This window comes from Oncorhynchus mykiss, chromosome 7, assembly GCF_057628025.1.
Source record: "Oncorhynchus mykiss isolate SJ-2025 chromosome 7, ASM5762802v1, whole genome shotgun sequence".
NCBI classification, from domain to species: domain Eukaryota; kingdom Metazoa; phylum Chordata; class Actinopteri; order Salmoniformes; family Salmonidae; genus Oncorhynchus; species Oncorhynchus mykiss.
The window spans coordinates 26725362-26743147 of NC_143028.1; the positions used below are offsets into that span (position 1 = coordinate 26725362).

The 17786-nt window shown below is 40.3% G+C and overlaps 1 protein-coding gene across 12 annotated transcripts in view; it reads left to right on the plus strand.

Moving 5' to 3' along the window:
- The window catches only part of LOC110527653 (receptor-type tyrosine-protein phosphatase T), a 522557-nt gene that overhangs the window by 310820 nt on the left and 193951 nt on the right, over nucleotides 1–17786 (plus strand). For all 12 annotated transcript variants that reach the window (XM_090240593.1, XM_090240592.1, XM_036983141.2 and 9 more), the window contains 2 exons: nucleotides 11652–11853; nucleotides 13405–13510. In XM_090240593.1, coding sequence (XP_090096719.1) covers nucleotides 11652–11853; nucleotides 13405–13510 — 308 coding nt within the window. The remainder of the gene's footprint in view (nucleotides 1–11651; nucleotides 11854–13404; nucleotides 13511–17786) is intronic.

Consider the following 17786-nt stretch of genomic DNA (forward strand, 5'->3'; position numbering starts at 1 on the left):
CTGGATGGTGTGTTTCGTACATATTCAATCTCTCCCTATCCCAGTCTGCTGTCCCCACATGCTTTCAAGATGGCCACCATTGTTCCTTTACCCAAGAATGCAAAGGAAACTGAACTAAATGACTATAGCCACGTAGCACTCACTTCTGTCATCATGAAGTGTTTTGAGAGACTAGTCAAGGATCATATCACCTCTACCTTACCTGTCACCCTAGACCCACTTCAATTTGCTTAGCGCCCCAATTGGTTCACAGACGATGAAATTGCCATCAAACTGTACACTTGCCCTATCCCATCTGGACAAGAGGAATACCTACGTAAGAATGATGTTCATTGACTATAGCTCAGCATTCAACACCATAGTACCCTCCAAACTCGTCATTAAGCTCGAGACCCTGGGTCTCGACCCCGCCCTGTGCAACTGGGTCCTGGACTTCCTGAGGGGCTGCCCCCTGGTGGTGAAGGTAGGAAACAACATCTCCACTTCGCTGATCCTGAACACTGGGGCCCCACAAGGGTGCATGCTCAGCCCCCTCCTGTACTCCCTGTTCACCCATTACTGCATGGCCATGCACGACTCCAACTCAATCATCAAGTTTGCAGACGACACAACAGTAGTAGGCTTGATTACTAACAACGACGAGACAGCCTACAGGGAGGAGGTGAGGGCTCTGGGAGTGTGGTATCCGGAAAATAACCTCTCCCTCAACATCAACAAAGTGAAGGAGATTATAGTGGACTTCAGGTAACAGCAGAGGGAGCACCCCCCTATCCACATCAACGGGACCGCAGTGGAGAAGGTGGAATGTTTTAAGTTCCTCGACTTACATATCACTGACAAATTGAAATGGTTCACCCACACAGACAGTGTGGTAAAGAAGGCGCAACAGCCCTCCAGGACACCTACAGCACCCAATGTCACAGGAAGGTCAAAAATATCATCAAGGACTACAACCACCCGAGCCACTGCTTGTTCACCCTGTTATGATCCAGAAGGCGAGGCCAGTATAGGTGCATCAAAGCTGGGACCGAGAAACAGAAAAACAGCTTCTATCTCAAGGCCATCAAACTGTTAAATAGCCATCAATAGCACAGAGAGACTGTTGCCTACTTGAAATCATTGGCCACTTTAATAAATGGAACACTAGTCACCTTAATAATGTCACTTTAATAATGTTTACATATCTTGCATTACTCATCTCATATGTATACGTATACTGTATTCTATACTATCTACTGTATATTAGTCTATGCCGCTCTGATGTTGCTCGTCCATTTTTTTCTATATTCTTAATTTCATTCCTTTACATACATTTGTGTGTATTAGGTATTTGTCATGAAATTGTTAGATGTTGCTGCACTGTCGGAACGTAAGCACAAGCATTTCGTTAGCACAACCATCTCATGGACAAGTGACATAACCAACGGATAAAACAGTTGATTGTGCATTACGAGTTCTGCCCTTCTATTCTAAGCCAACTGTGTACGTAGCAGTCGTCAAATGACAGCTCTTCTCTTGTCTCTCAATATGCAGTGCTGTACATGCAAATAAAATCAATGTGTCCAAATCCACACAGAATCTTCCTTTGTCATCTCGCATCACTTTGTGACAGTTCTCTGGCATCAATACTTTCCCTCCCTTTTCATCTTTCCCTAGCCGCACAGTACTGTAAATGTGTGCAAGCTCCCCTAGCCAATACTGTAAGGACCACTGTTACATCAAAGTCTCTTCTGTAAGAGCTGTATCCAGTTGTACCCTCACGGGATGTCGTTTGTAACATGTTAAATGCTATGTAACAGATGCTACAAAATGTAAACAGTTTGTGCCTCGTAATTAATCTGTTTCACAACAAATGGCATGCTACAAACAGCACCCCATTTGTCCCTGTTTCCCAGTGACAACGGAGAGATGGATGGACAAGCTGAGCAACTTCACACTTGCTCCACTCAATTACAGGCCTGCATTTTAACTGTTCGCTAATGGCCTGAGTGATGTGGATTTGCTACCTTGCACCGAGCTGGTAGCCAAATAGCAGCTCTATCACCTGCCCCTACTTCAGCTAGTCAGCCACCCCATCTCCAATGATAACGTGCCCAGGCAGACAATGTGGTTCTGCGTGGTTGGTTAGACCATGGTGCTGGTAACACCAAGGTCGTAGGTTAAATTCCTGCAGGGATCACATACACTTCCTAAAAATGTATGCACTCACGTATTGTGAGTCACTCTGGATAAATGTGTCTTTTAAATGGTATATTTTATTATCTGTATATTATAGAGACCTATTATTTCCTCCCCACATTGTAGCCTCTCTTTCGCCAAATGCATCAGCATCATTCCCTCTTGATTTGTATCTAGTGTGACACTGAAAAGGCTTCCTATACAAGATAACTGAATGGACATGAATGGATAATGGAAGACCATTGATTGCCTTGTAGCTTTTGAAACTGTCCTCTCCTTTGTCCCCGAGGTGGAAACATTTATAGATTGATATTGCGATTGACGCCATTGTTGCTATGGCATTTTGTAGGCTTTTCATTGATTGCGGGGGTTTTGAAGCAAATATATTAATGTCCCAACAATTGAAGCGACCATCCTGTTCTTGAATGTCCTTATTTCTAATAAAAAATTAAAAATAATATTTATTTGGTTTAGCCCATTTCAATTTGTAGGGCATACTGTATTATATAGAGGTTTTATTCAGACCGAACTTGTCACTAACAAAAGTTAAAGTTGACTAAGGAACCAATTGAAATCTCAAACATCAAACAACAGCAGTAACGGAAACTTTCCCCGAACTCTGCCATTAAAGAAAAAGACACATTGCCCTCTGTCTTTTGCTTTTATTTATGTGTGCTGCTGTTTGGTACAGCGTCCTTATTTATTGGCATCCATCTCTCGCATCGGCGACGAGTTATTCCACAGACGTAGTCTCTCCATTATCCACAGTGCAGTGCCTCAGTGGGCTTCTGCTGTTTCATTGGGCAGTAAACTACCTCTGCTTTATTACGCCTCCCTGCTGAGTATATCAACCAACGAGAAGGAGAGCCAGAGGAATACGCATTCACACCCAAACTAAAGCAACAAAAATTTGGGGATAATATTTTACAAGTCTGAGTAAGAGTCTCCATGAATAAATATTGATTTCAGGTATTTATTATGAGCAACGCAGTCTCACTGCAGGCCTGGCGGGTATAAAATGGAAGGGTGTTGATGGCAGTAGGACTTCCTGAGTCAATGTGCTGTGTTGCTGCCTGAAATTCCACTATAAATACACTGTTCAAAAAAATAAAGGCAACACTTAAACAACACAATGTAACTCCAAGTCAATCACACTTCTGTGAAATCAAACTGTCCACTTAGGAAGCAACACTGATTGACAATACATTTCCCATGCTGTTGTGCAAATGGAATAGACAACAGGTGGAAATTATAGGCATTTAGCAAGACACCCCCAATAAAGGAGGGGTTCTGCAGGTGGGGACCACAGACCACTTCTCAGTTCCTATGCTTCCTGGCTGATGTTTTGGTCACTTTTGAATGCTGGCGGTGCTTTCACTAGTGGTAGCATGAGACGGAGTCTACAACCCACACAACTGGCTCAGGTAGTGCAGCTCATCCAGGATGGCACATCAATGCGAGATGTGACAAGAAGGTTTGCTGTGTCTGTCAGCGTAGTGTCCAGAGCATGGAGGCGCTACCAGGAGACAGGCCAGTACATCAGGAGACGTGGAGGAGGCCGTAGGAGGGCAACAACCCAGAAGCAGGACCGCTACCTCCGCCTTTGTGCAAGGAGGAGCACTACAAGAGTCCTGCAAAATGACCTCCAACAGGCCACAAATGTGTATGTGTCTGTTCAAACGGTCAGAAACAGACTCCATGAGGGTGGTATGAGTGCCCGACGTCCACAGGTGGGGGTTGTGCTTACAGCCCAACACTGTGCAGGACGTTTGGCATTTGTCAGAGAACACCAAAATTGGCAAATTCGCCACTGGCGCCCTGTGCTTTTCACAGATGAAAGCAGGTTCACACTGAGCACATGTGACAGACGTGACAGTCTGGAGACGCCGTGGAGAATGTTCTGCTGCCTGCAACATCCTCCAGCATGACCGGTTTGGCGGTGGGTCAGTCATGGTGTGGGGTGGTATTTCTTTGGGGGGCCGCACAGCCCTCCATGTGCTCGCCAGAGATAGCCTGACTGCCATTAGGTACCGAGATTAGATCCTCAGACCCCTTGTGAGACCATATGCTGGTGCGGTTGGCCCTGGGTTCCTCCTAATGCAAGACAATGCTAGACCTCATGTGGCTGGAGTGTGTCAGCAGTTCCTGCAAGAGGAAGGCTGATTGGACTGGCCCGCCCGTTCCCCAGACCTGAATCCAATTGAGCACATCTGGGACATCATGTCTCACTCCATCCACCAATGCCACGTTGCACCACAGACTGTACAGGAGTTGGAGGATGCTTTAGTCCAGGTCTGGGAGGAGATCCCTCAGGAGACCATCCTCCACCTCATCTGGAGCATGCCCAGGCGTTGTAGGGAGGTCATACAGGCACGTAGAGGCCACACACACTACTGAGCCTCATTTTGACTTGTTTTAATTTCCACTTTAATTTTGAGTGTGACTCCAAATCCAGACCTCCTTTATTTGATACATTTGATTTCCATTGATAATTTTTGTGTGATTTTGTTGTCAGCACATTCAACTATGTAAAGAAAAAAGTATTTAATAAGAATATTTCATTCATTCAGATCTAGGACGTGTTATTTTAGTGTTCCCTTTATTTTTTTGAGCAGTGTATATCACAAATATAAATTTTTCACTGACGTTTGTATCCAGTGCAAGGACTGGTGACAGCAGATAGAACCTTGATGGCAATGGGGACAGTCTATTGAAGCACAACAACAAGGAAATATTTATTGCTGCCATGCATTCAATAGTGGATGCTTGTCAACTCAAACGGATGCCTTGCGAAGATAAATGCCAAGTGTTGTGAACCAGTTAACCTAAACTTTATTGCATAAATTATAGCTAGGAAAGGAATTAGGAAACCACGTCTACAGGAAGGCTCCATTTGTTTCAGTTTCAGTTCCTTTACGACTCTTTATCGAGCTTGGAAATCCTGCAAGCCATTAGTGGCTTGATGAGGACTTATGCTAATCAGTCTAGATTAGCCAGCAGCCTTTAAAACACCCCCATGACGTCTGACAGATGCTGAAGTCTGACTCACCCTAGCCCACTGTCTCACACAGCCAAGGACCACCAATCACACACCCAAAGTCTATACGGCTAGAGACCCATATTCATATTGCATAATTTTGGCCCAGCTTTGTCTGGAGGTCCACATTGACATGTTTCAAAAAGGCTTATATAGGACACAACTCTGGATGACCCCGCCCACATACACAAACACACACAAACACTCCTTATAATTTCTGTTTTTTTTCTTTCTGGGCTTGTCTTGCCCCAACTGCTTATTTGCCTGTGGTCAGTGCAACACGGTCTCGGGACATCACCGGATCCAGCACTTACCATGAAAGCCTTTCAAGCAGTGACTGGCCTAGCTGCCAGCAGGCACTGAGCTGTCAATTGGTTTGATTTGAATTGTATAATGGAGTTGTGATCTGTGAAACATCAGTCTAAAATGTTTTTATTGCCCGCAACCCTGTAGACATCAATTTACACAAACATCAATCTCCACCGGTAAAAAAATAAAAACAATACAGGCTATGTGTTTGAATGTTTGTGGTTATGGAAGCGCTGCCTGATTGTTTTGACGGCGTCAATATTTCTGTTGTAATGTATTGCCAGTATTTCATTGCCGTGGCACACAGCACTGTGGAGATAATTCAAATGGAAACGGAAACTCACTGGTAGGACCAATAGAACTGACATTGCCATTATATTCTCCTTCACTATTGCAAAACAATGCATATGCCCGAAAATGACAATATTGTGTGCTGTTGATAGAAATAATTCCTTAAATCACATACTATTTTGGGGATTGGTACCAATTAGACAACCACCATGTTTACAACCCACACACATGGCAATATGTTTACCTTTCTATCCTGCATTTCTGCTCTTCCTTTCTACTTACAGTAGGACAGCTTGTCACTAGGAACTATCAAACCATTTAAGGTAACGTTTGCAATGTTGGTCATCCTGAATCAGAAAGCATTGGTGTATCAGAAAGCATTGGAAAAAGAAGCTTGCAGGCCCACATTTGTGACTGACCGGCTCAAATTGGTCTATGTAGCAAAATTTGAAATTGGGTTTTTTACATTGATTACTCAGAGCTACAAAATGGTATATCATACACTGCATTTTTGAGGAACAATGGTGAAGTAATTCTGCTTTGAAAGTTGATAAACTCATTTTTGAGAAAAGGGCCTTTGAATGTTTTGGTCCCTACTGGAGAGCTCTTCTTTGTCTACACCCTTTCAGCATTGTTCACACTCTCTTAAGCCAGCCCCACCCATCTCTTTAACCTCTTGGGGATAGTGAGACGCTAGTCTCAAGTGGCCAATAGCCTCGGGAAATGCAGAGCGCCAAATTCAAATAAAACGCTATAAAACTCAAACTTTCATTAAATCACACATGCAGGATACTCAATTAAAGCTACACTCGTTGTGAATCCAGCCAGCATGTCAGATTTTAAAAATTATTTTCGGCGAAAGCATGAGAAGCTATTATCTGATAGCATGCACCCACCTGAACCAGTTGTAAACAAAATAACTAGTGTAGCAGGCGCTACACAAAACACTGAAATAAAATATAAAAAATGCATTACCTTTGATGAGCTTCTTTGTTGGCACTCCAATATGTCCCATAAACATCACAATTGGTCCTTTTTTTCGATTAATTCCTTCCATGTATACCCAAAATGTCCATTTATAAAGCAGGTTTGATCCGGAAAAAAAAGCTTGCCAAAACACAACGTCACTACAAAACATTTCAAAAGTTGCCTATAAACTTTGCCAAAATATTTCAAACTACTTTTGTAATACAACTTTAGGTATTTTTAAACGTTAGTAATCGATCAAATTGTAGACGGGGCAATCTGTATTCAATAGAGCAAGTAAACAAAACATGCACCATTTACCCTCTTGCGTAACTCTCAACAGTGTAACGTTGTTCCAGGATGTGCCTCTTCTTCGTTGCACCAATGATTAACTTCAACCCAATTCCAAAGACTGGTGACATCCTGTGGAAGTCGTAGGAACTGTAAAATGGCGCTGTCAAAATTCCCTTGGCAAAGACAACTGAGGGAACGGTCAGAGGCAAAAAAAATTAAACATTCTGAACAGTTTTTCTTCAGGGTTTTGCCTGCTACATAAGTTCTGTTATAGTCACAGACAGGATTGAACCAGTTTTAGAAACTTCAGGGTGTTTTCTATCCACACCTACTAATCATATACATATAATATATTCCTGGCATGAGTAGCAGGAAGTTGAAATTGTGCACGCTATTTATCCAAAAGTGGAAATGCTGCCCCCTATCCTTAAAAGGTTTTAAGGATTCAAATTTCTTTATAAATATTAAATGACGCTTACCCAGATACACTTGTCTAAATTGATGGGACATCTGAAGAAATTACAGTGGGGAGAACAAGTATTTGATACACTGCTGATTTTGTTTTCCTACTTACAAAGCATGTAGAGGTCTGTAATTTTATCATAGGTGCACTTCAACTGTGAGAGACGGAATCTAAAACAAAAATCCAGAAAATCACATTGTATGATTTTTAAGTAATTCATTTGCATTTTATTGCATGACATAAGTATTTGATACATCAGAAAAGCAGAACTTAATATTTGGTACAGAAACCTTTGTTTGCAATTACAGAGATCATACATTTCCTGTAGTTCATGACCAGGTTTGCACACACTGCAGCAGGGATTTTGGCCCACTCCTCCATACAGACCTTCTCCAGATCCTTCAGCTTTCGGGGTTGTCGCTGGGCAATACGGACTTTCAGCTCCCTCCAAAGATGTTCTATTGTTTTCAGGTCTGGAGACTGGCTAGGACACTCCAGGACCTTGAGATGCTTCTTACGAAGCCACCCCTTAGTTGCCCTGGCTGTGTGTTTCGGGTCGTTGTCATGCTGGAAGACCCAGCCACGACCCATCTTCAATGCTCTTACTGAGGGAAGGAGGTTGTTGGCCAAGATCTCGCGATACATGGCCCCATCCATCCTCCCCTCAATACGGTGCAGTCGTCCTGTCCCATTTGCAGAAAAGCATCCCCAAAGAATGATGTTTCCACCTCCATGCTTCACGGTTTGGATGGTGTTCTTGCGGTTGTTCTTCTTCCTCCAAATACGGCGAGTGGAGTTTAGACCAAAAAGCTCAGTTTTTGTCTCATCAGACCACATGACCTTCTCCCATTCCTCCTCTGGATCATCCAGATGGTCATTGGCAAACTTCAGACGGACCTGGACATGCACTGGCTTGAGCAGGGGAACCTTGCATGCGCTGCAGGATTTTAATCCATGACGGCGTAGTGTGTTACTAATGGTTTTCTTTGAGACTGTGGTCCCAGCTCTCTTCAGGTCATTAACCAGGTCCTGCCGTGTAGTTCTGGGCTGATCCCTCACCTTCCTCATGATCATTGATGCCCCACAATGTGAGATCTTGCATGGAGCCCCAGACCGAGGGTGATTGACCGTCATATGTAACTTCTTCCATTTTCTAATAAAAGCGCCAACAGTTGTTGCCTTCTCACCAGGCTGCTTGTCTATTGTCCTGTAGCCGATCCTAGCCTTTTGTGCAGGTCTACAATTTTATCAATGATGTCCTTACAAAGCTCTCTGGTCTTGGTCATTGTGGAGAGGTTGGAGTCTGTTTGATTGAGTGTGTGGACAGGTGTCTTTTATACAGCTAACGAGTTCAAAAAGGTACAGTTAATGCAGGTAATGAGTGGAGAACAGGAGGGATTCTTAAGTAAAACTAACAGGTCTGTGAGAGCCTGAATTCTTACTGGTTGGTAGGTGATCAAATACTTATGTCATGCAATAAAATGCAAATGAATTATTTAAAAATCATATCATGTGATGTTCTGGATTTTTGTTTAAGATTCTGTCTCTCACAGTTGAAGTGTACCTATGATAAAAAATTACAGACTTTACATGCTTTGTAAGTAGGAAAACCTGCAAAATCGGCAGTGTATCAAATACTTGTTATCCCCACTGTATATAACCCCCAGCCACATCCAGTGATGGAAAAAGTACTAAATTGTCATACTTGAGTAAATGTAAAGATACCTTAATAGAAAATGACTCAAGTAAAAGTTACCCAGGAAAATACTACTTGCGTAGAAGTCTAAAAGTATTTGTTTTAAACAATACTTAAGTTTCAAAAGTAAATGGAATTGCTAAAATGTACCTAAGTATCAAAAGTAAAAGTATAAATCACTTCAAATTCCTTATATTACACCAGACGGACCAATTGTTCATTTTTTTTAATTGACGAATAGCCAGGGGCACAATCCAACACTCAACACTCAAACTAGGTGTTTGTGTTTAGTGAGTCTGCCAGATCAAATGCAGTAGGGATGACCAGGGATGTTCTCCTGATAAGTGTGTTCATTTGACAATCTTCCTGTCAAAATGTAACTTACTTTTGGGTGTCAGGGAAAATAAATGAAGTAAAAAGTCATTTATTTTCTTTCGGAATGTAGTGAAGTAAAAGTAATCAAAAATATAAATAGTAATGTACAGATAGCTAAAGTAATAAGTCCAATGTTAGCTAGAAAGCCAGCCATCTAATGTCAGCTGGCTAGCTAATAGCAAGCTTTAAAACTTGTTGACGCCAGGGGTTCCCCTCGGGGTACGCCCCCCCGTTCAGCTCAAACCGTGGTGCATGGAACGCAAAAATATTTAACCTCCACACATTAACAAGTCCAATAGCTCAAATGAAAGATAAACACCTTGTTCATCTACCCAGCATGTCAGATTTTTTAAATGTTTTACGGCGAAAACACCATTTACATTGAATTCATGTTCAGAAAATACTCAAAAATGTCCGCAGAAAATGTAGGTAGCGCCACAAGATAACGTAAATAGACATCATAAACTTTGACTAAATATACATGTTCTACATATAGTTAGAAAGATACACTGCTTCTTAATGCAATCGCTTTGTTACATTTATTTTTAACGTTACAGAAATCGCCCACTATTCAATATTCTGAGACGGCGCTCAGATATAAGCTATATTTCTCCGCTATGTTGGAGTCAACAGAAACACAGATTTCAGCATAAATATTCCCTTACCTTCGATGGTCTTCGTTCAGAATGTTCTGGAAGGGTTCATACTTACCCAATACATCGTTTGGTTTCAAGTCTTGCGTCTTTGTATTAGCTACTGCTAATAACATCAGCTGAAATGCACCCAAAATGTCCTCTGGTCCGGAAAAGTTGCGCATCTAAACTTCAAAATTACATATTATATGTCGACTAAACAGGTCAAACTAAGTGCAGAACCAAGCTTTAGGATGTTATAGACATACAAAACAATTTTCAATTCAACCGGTCATTGTTTGTCCTTCTCCTGAGTGCTGGAACAAAGGAATTGCTGGGACCAATTCGCACCCTAACGCACAGGTTTTTTCTCGCGGCACTTACTCAATTCACTCCCATAGGGCCAATTCTCGCGGGATTTGAACGATTAAACGCTCTACAGAATGAGGACATCTAGTGGAAGACACAGAAAGTGTCCCCAGATCCATAGCTGGTTGGGAAGGGTGGGGGCAATGACGTCAAAGTTGCCCCAACTTTCATGACCACAAAACTAGTTTGGAAGAATGCCTGCCCTGTGAGTTCTGCTATACTTACAGACATAATTCCAACGGTTTTAGAAGCTTTAGAGTGTTTTCTATCCAATAATAATTATTATATGCATATATTAGCAATTTTTGACATTTTTTTTTTCAGTTTACTATGGGCACGCAATTTCTCCAAAGGGGGCAGTAGTCAGCCATATCTTTAACAGGTTTTAACTAGCAATTCAAACCGATTGTCATAGCTAGCTAAAGTTAACCAAATTAGTTCAATGTTAGCTAGTTAGCATTCTATGAAAACATCACTAACATTACAAACACTTCATACATGTAAATTTATAGACACACTGCAGACAAATCTGAAACTCATCTTTCGGCATGTTCAGCCTATTCATTATCTCAGCCAATGGTCATCATTATTACATCCCTGGTCATCATTACTGCCTTTGATCTGGAGGACTCACTAAACACAAATGCTTTGTTTTTAAATGGTGACTGAGTGTTGGAGTGTGACCCTGGCTATCTGTAAAAAAAAAAAGAAAATTGTACCGTCTGGTTTGCTTAATTATCTTAAATTATTTGTACTTTTACGTTTACTTTTGATACTTAAGTATATTTAAAACCAAATACTTTTAAACTTCTACTTAAGTAGTATTTTACTGGGTGACTTTCACTTTTATTTTTTTCAAGTATGAAAATTGAGTACTTTTTCCACCACTAAATTTAATTTAACTAGGATTAATTTAAAACTATGTTTAACATTTGGTGCAACAAGATGAATATATAAACCCTTGATTTAACCCAGTTTAAGAGTTACTCCATGTTGCTGCTCCCCACCCACAGTGTCACCTTTTTCTCTCTGCTCTTACAGATCACCTACAAGGCTCTGAGCTCCTTGGACCCCAGTGCAGACCTGACCACCCAGCGTGGCAGGGTGTTCAAGCTACGCAACGAGACCCACCACCTGTTTGTGGGGCTCTACCCGGGCACCACCTACTTCTTCACCCTCAAAGCCAGCACCAACAAAGGTTTTGGACCCCCTGTTACCACCCGCATCGCCACCAAGATAGCAGGTGAGTGAGACCTGTTCAGAGCAGATAGTCTTAATAGTGGTGTTACGTTGGTATCAGAAGTTCACATACATACAACAGCAAGCACTACTGTAACGATGTATGCTGAGAGCCGGGAAGCAAGTTCAATTTGTTTTAATAAATAAATAATGTTTTAATAAATAAACGCAACTAAATACAAAACAAGAAACACAAACAACGCACAGACATGACACTGGAACAGAAACAGGAACAATGATGACTTGGGAGGAAACAAAAGGGAGTGACATATAAAGGGCAGGTAATCAAGGAGGTGGTGGAGTCCAGGTGAGTGTCATTATGTGCAAATGTGCATAACGCTGGTGACAGGTGTGCGCCATAACGAGCAGCCTGGTGACCTAGAGGCCGGAGAGGGAGCACAGATGACAACTAAAACAGAAATTACGTGCACCATTGTACCATAGCAGTTTTGTTCTCCTTTTTCCTTTTGTATGTTGTATGAAAGTAAAAAACCAACACTGTGACATTGTAAAATGCTACGTTTTCTAAAAAAATACCTTTTAGAACAAGGCTCGAACACCTGACTAAAGACTTGTAAGGCCAGTATATAATTGTTCATTTTTTTAAATGGATACACCTCAGTAAAACAGTGACCTTTCAAATGTCTATATAGGGATTACATGCTGGGAATGATTCATAAAGTTGCGTGAGTCTCACTGTAGAAATTAAGCTAGAGTAGAATAATATATTTATACGCTGAGATAAAACAAAGTTGGGGGATGAAGAAAATCACGTGGTTGGCACGTTATTGACACACCAATTTAATGCTGTTGCTGACAGTCAAAATATCACTGGAATGACAACGTACAGTACACCGAATGTAGCAATCAAACATTGTTCATCATTGTGCACCATTCATTTGAATCATGTCATTCCTGACATTCATAGATAGAAATGGTGTAACACAAGCATGAAGGATTTGTCTTCTTATCTCTGAAAGTAAACATTCCCTGTCTCAGTTGTCAGTCATCCAATAGACTAGAGCCTTGACGGCCTGGAGCATCAACACCTTTCTCTTTGATTCCTGAACGAATTGGCATTTCTAATTCCAGACTTGGTTTATCTAATCAATGTTGTCCAATGAATGTTTTGGAGATAATGAAGACGTGACATTTTAAAGAGATGGCACTATCGTGACGTGTATAGGGCAAGGCTTTCACACCAACATGCTTGTGTTAGGATACATCTTTAAAAAGGTCAATCTTTAGCAATGGCTTTATGGACAATATTGACTTAGGCCAATTCCATAGTCTATTTACTGTTACTGTATGCCATACTCCGTTCTGGATTAGCTTCAGCAATCACAGGGCTAAATCCATTATTGCAATGATGTGAGGGGACCAAGTGCATTTTAAAGATAGGAATTCAACAGGGTTTTGTTCATTAAGAAACAAAAGTAACTAAAACAGACTCAATCATGTTAGTCTTTTGTGGCATAACATTTAAAAAGTGTTCCATGGCGTGCCCCAATGAACACTTACTTGATCTCATCCCCTATGAATCTTTCCCCACCAGCCCCATCGATGCCGGAATACGAGACAGACACGCCCCCTCTGAACGAGACGGACACCACCATCACAGTTCTGCTGAAGCCTGCCCAGTCCAGAGGAGCTCCTGTCAGGTACCACACTATGACATCACTTCCTGTCAAAAGTTACATGTCCAAGTGTCTCTATTTTAGAAGTGTTAACTTCATCTTAGTCTGCTTCAAATGTGAAAACTCTGGCATAAAGCCTAACTCACACATTTTTAGCATGGCATTATGGAGGTGTCAGATTCGCAAAATAATGGTGTGTGGAAAGAATTTATATTAAATTGTATATATTGATTGTTTTATCTGCTTATCTGCACACTAAGAAATTAATTTGTTAATACTCAACACATGACAGTGCAGTTAACGCTTAGGCCTAATTGCACAGGTTTTTACTAAAGTGTTACCCCTTTCTTTCTCAAAAAAGACAAGTTATAAGCACAGAATCCAATTCATATTTATCTCGACCTTGAAATGGTTCACCGAAGTCCACAGAATCTCCTAAATTAAAAACGGAATTATTGTTCTTCCTGTGGGTGTTTTGAGGTATTAGAAGCAGTCATTCATATAAGTGCAATTTGTATGCAAAATGCATTAAGGGGATCAAGTTCAATTTGTATTGTAGTTGGCAGAGCAACACAGTTCTTTTAAAAGTTTCATCGCATTTAGTTCCAGTTTTGAAAACATAGCCTTGACAAAACAGACACGACATCCTTACTTATGCCAATTCAACACTACTGGCCGTTGGCTTGGAACAACAGCTTAACCGCTTTAGGAACATCAATCGCAAGCAGTTTGTTGACATTCATGAAAATATGGTTAGTGTGTGCATATTGAAATAGGACATTTTATGCTCAACCTAACAACTCAGAAGGAAACTATTTCCCAGTGTTAACCGAATCCCTCAATTGCCCTTACGGGCTAACATTTGATCAGAAAGAAAATGCTTATGTACTTGCTATTGGGCTAACAATATTTCCAGGCCTTGTGTAGAATTATAGAATTGAAATATCTGAAGGGAATAATACACTTGTGAAATTGCTAAATAGGAATTTAAATCCAAGTGGGTATTTACAGTATTCTATAATATAATATGCATGCTATATTACATTTTCTGATTCATCAACTACTAAATCCTTTTGTAAAACACTTAAGTGCACCTAAGTGCATAAGGTTCATTGCCATATTTCAAATCACATTTTATTTGTCACATACACCGAATTCAATGGGTGTTAACTTGCTTACGAGCTCTTCACAGTTAAAAAAGTATACTTAAAAGAAAAATAGTAACAGAAGAGGAATAAAATACACAAGAATGGAGCTATATACAGGGAGTACCAGTACCAGATCAATGTGCAGAGGTATGAGGTATTTGAAGCAGATATGTACATGAAGGCAGGTTAGTGACTAGGCATCAGGATAGATAATAATAAGGTATTTGAGGTAGATATGTACATGAAGGCAGGGTAAAGTGACTAGGCATCAGGATAGATAATAATAATAGTATGTGAGTGAGTGTATATATAGTCTTCTGAGTGTGCATAGAGTCAGTGCAAGATAGAGTTAGTGCAGATAAACGTTGTTTTATGTTGAAAACAAGTCATTACTTTGGAAATAACGATAGCCTACATTTCACATACTGTACAGATAATGCTTTAAAAAGTATAATGGTCTCTAGAACATAAAAGCTTTGCTTTAATGAAAATGTTTACCAAAAAAGCTCATGACAAGATCAGCCGGGCTGTTGTTACATCCATCCTGCACATACGGATGCAACTAAGCCTTTTTTCCAATGCACTTGTTTGGTCTCTGAAAGCCATTAGTTTGAAATTGATATTTTCTGTCAGAGAAAAGTCCACGCTCCTTTGGTCATCAGCAATTATCTCATATGAAAGATGCCAAATTAGAGGCTAGGATAATTTGCCCTAGTCCTTCACTGAAACATACATTTCCCTAATTGCATATAATTGTGAAGTGTGTTCTTGGCATAGATGGACATAATTGCGGACAACCACTATAGCGCCCCAGGGCTCAAAAGAAGTCCTTATCCATTCATGAACCCCAGAGCAGAAACAAACCCTCCACTCATTATCTTCCTCTCCATTGACAGGGCCTTTCAAAAAAGGCCAGTTTAAAGCCCACTCCTTCTGGCTCCTCACTTCTAATTAGGGGTAGATTTCCCTCTACTGGTCCCTCACAGAAATGACTGTCCAAAAGAAGTGCTCCCCCCAGACAAGTCTGTATTTATATGTTGGTTTCTATTCTAAATTTAAAGTAAATAACATATCATTTTCCACGGAGTTACCTTTATTTTCCAAAAGGTCACCAAACATTATATATTTTTTGGTTAAAAGTCCACATATTCAGCAGGTGATGTAATTCACACTGGAGATATGGACGTACTAATCGCAAAGCAAATTGAAAGTTTGAAATGTGGTCAATTTGGAGTGGTATGAATAGTTGATTGGAGCTTAAGAGAGAGCAGCAGTAAGACTCTCTGCTCAGATAAACTTTGTATATAGTTTTAAACTGACCCGACACAGACAACAAACCCATTCTGTATGTAAAACACTATGTATATATTCAGACATTAGGTAGTTCCTTATTAAATTCAATTGTTTTTATTAATTAATTTTTAAATCAATATTTAACCCATTTCTTATGGAACCTGGGGTCGAGTTAAGGGCCGTATGTATCAATCGTCTTAGGGTAGGAGTGCTAACACAGAATCAGGTACCCCATGTCCATGTAATCTTACTCATTGTGTTCTAAAAGACCAAACTGATCCTAGATCAGCACTACTACTCTAAGACGCTTCATATAGTGCCTTCAGAAAGTATCCACCACCCTTGACTTTTTCCACATGTTGTTGTGTTACAGCCTGAATTTAAAATGTATTAAATTGAGATTTTGTGTCACACACACAATACCCTTCAATGTCAAATTGGAATTATGTTTTTTGTAATTTTTACAAATTAATTAAAATGAAAAGATGAAATGTCTTGAGTCAATAAGTATTCAAGCCTTTTGTTATTGCAAGCCTTGATAAGATGAATGGTGCACTGTGTGCAATAATAGTGTTTAAGAATATGTTTTTAATGACTCATCTCTGTACCCCACACATACAATTAGCTCTAAGGTCCCTCAATCTAGCAGTGAATTTCAAACACAGATTCAACAACAAAAAACAGGGAGGTTTTCCAATGCCTCACAAAGATGGGTGAAAATGTTTAAAGCAGACATTCAATAGCCGTTTGAGCATGGATGGTGTATCAATACATCCAGTCACTACAATGCTACAAGCGTCCTTCCTAACTCAGTTGCCAGAGAGGAAGGAAACTGCTCAGGGTTTTCACTATGAGGCTATGGTGAAGTTTTTAATTACACTTTGGATGGTGTATCAATTCACCCAGTCACTACAAAGCTACAAGCGTCCTTCCTAACTCAGTTGCCGGAGATGAAGGAAACCACTCAGGGTTTTCACCATTAATTACACTTTGGATGGTCTATCAATACACCCAGTTACTACAAAGCTGCAAATGTTCTTCCTAACTCAGTTGCTGGAGAGGAAGGAAACTGCTCAGTGTTTTCACTTTAAAACAGTTTCAGAGTTTAATGGCTGTGATAGGACACAATGGATCAACAACATTGTGGTTAATCCACAATACTAACCTAAATAACATACTGAAAAGAATGAAACCTGTACAGAGTACAAATATTCAAAAAAAAATGCATCATGTTTGAAATAAGGCGCTAAATTAAAACTGGAAAAATGTGGCAAAGAAATTAACTTTATGTCCTGAATACAAAGTGTTATATTTGGGGCAAATCCAACACCACACATCACTGAATACCACTCTACAAATTTTCAAGCATGGTTGTGACTGCATCATATTGCTATGCTCGCATCGGCAAGGACTAGTTTTTTTTAGGATAAAAAGAAACGGAATAGACCATAGACAAAATCCCAGAAGAAAACCTGGTTCAGTTTGCTTTCCAACAGACACTGGGAGAGAAATTCCCCTTTCAGCAGGACAATAACCTGAAACACAATGCCAAATATACACTGGAGTTGCATACCAAGACGACATTGAATGTTTCTGAGTGGCGTAGCTACAGTTTTGTAAAAAATTAAATGTCTTGAAAATCTACGGCATGACTTAAAAATGGCTGAATAATGTGCAAATATTGTACAATTCAGGTGTGCAAAGCTCTTATAGACTTCTCACAGCTGTAATCACTGCCAAGGTGATTCTAACATGTATTGACTAAGGGGGTTCAATACCTATGTAATCAAGATATGTTACTGTTTTCTTTTTCTTTTTATTACATTTTTTCAAATGTTAGAATTTTGCTTCCACTTTCA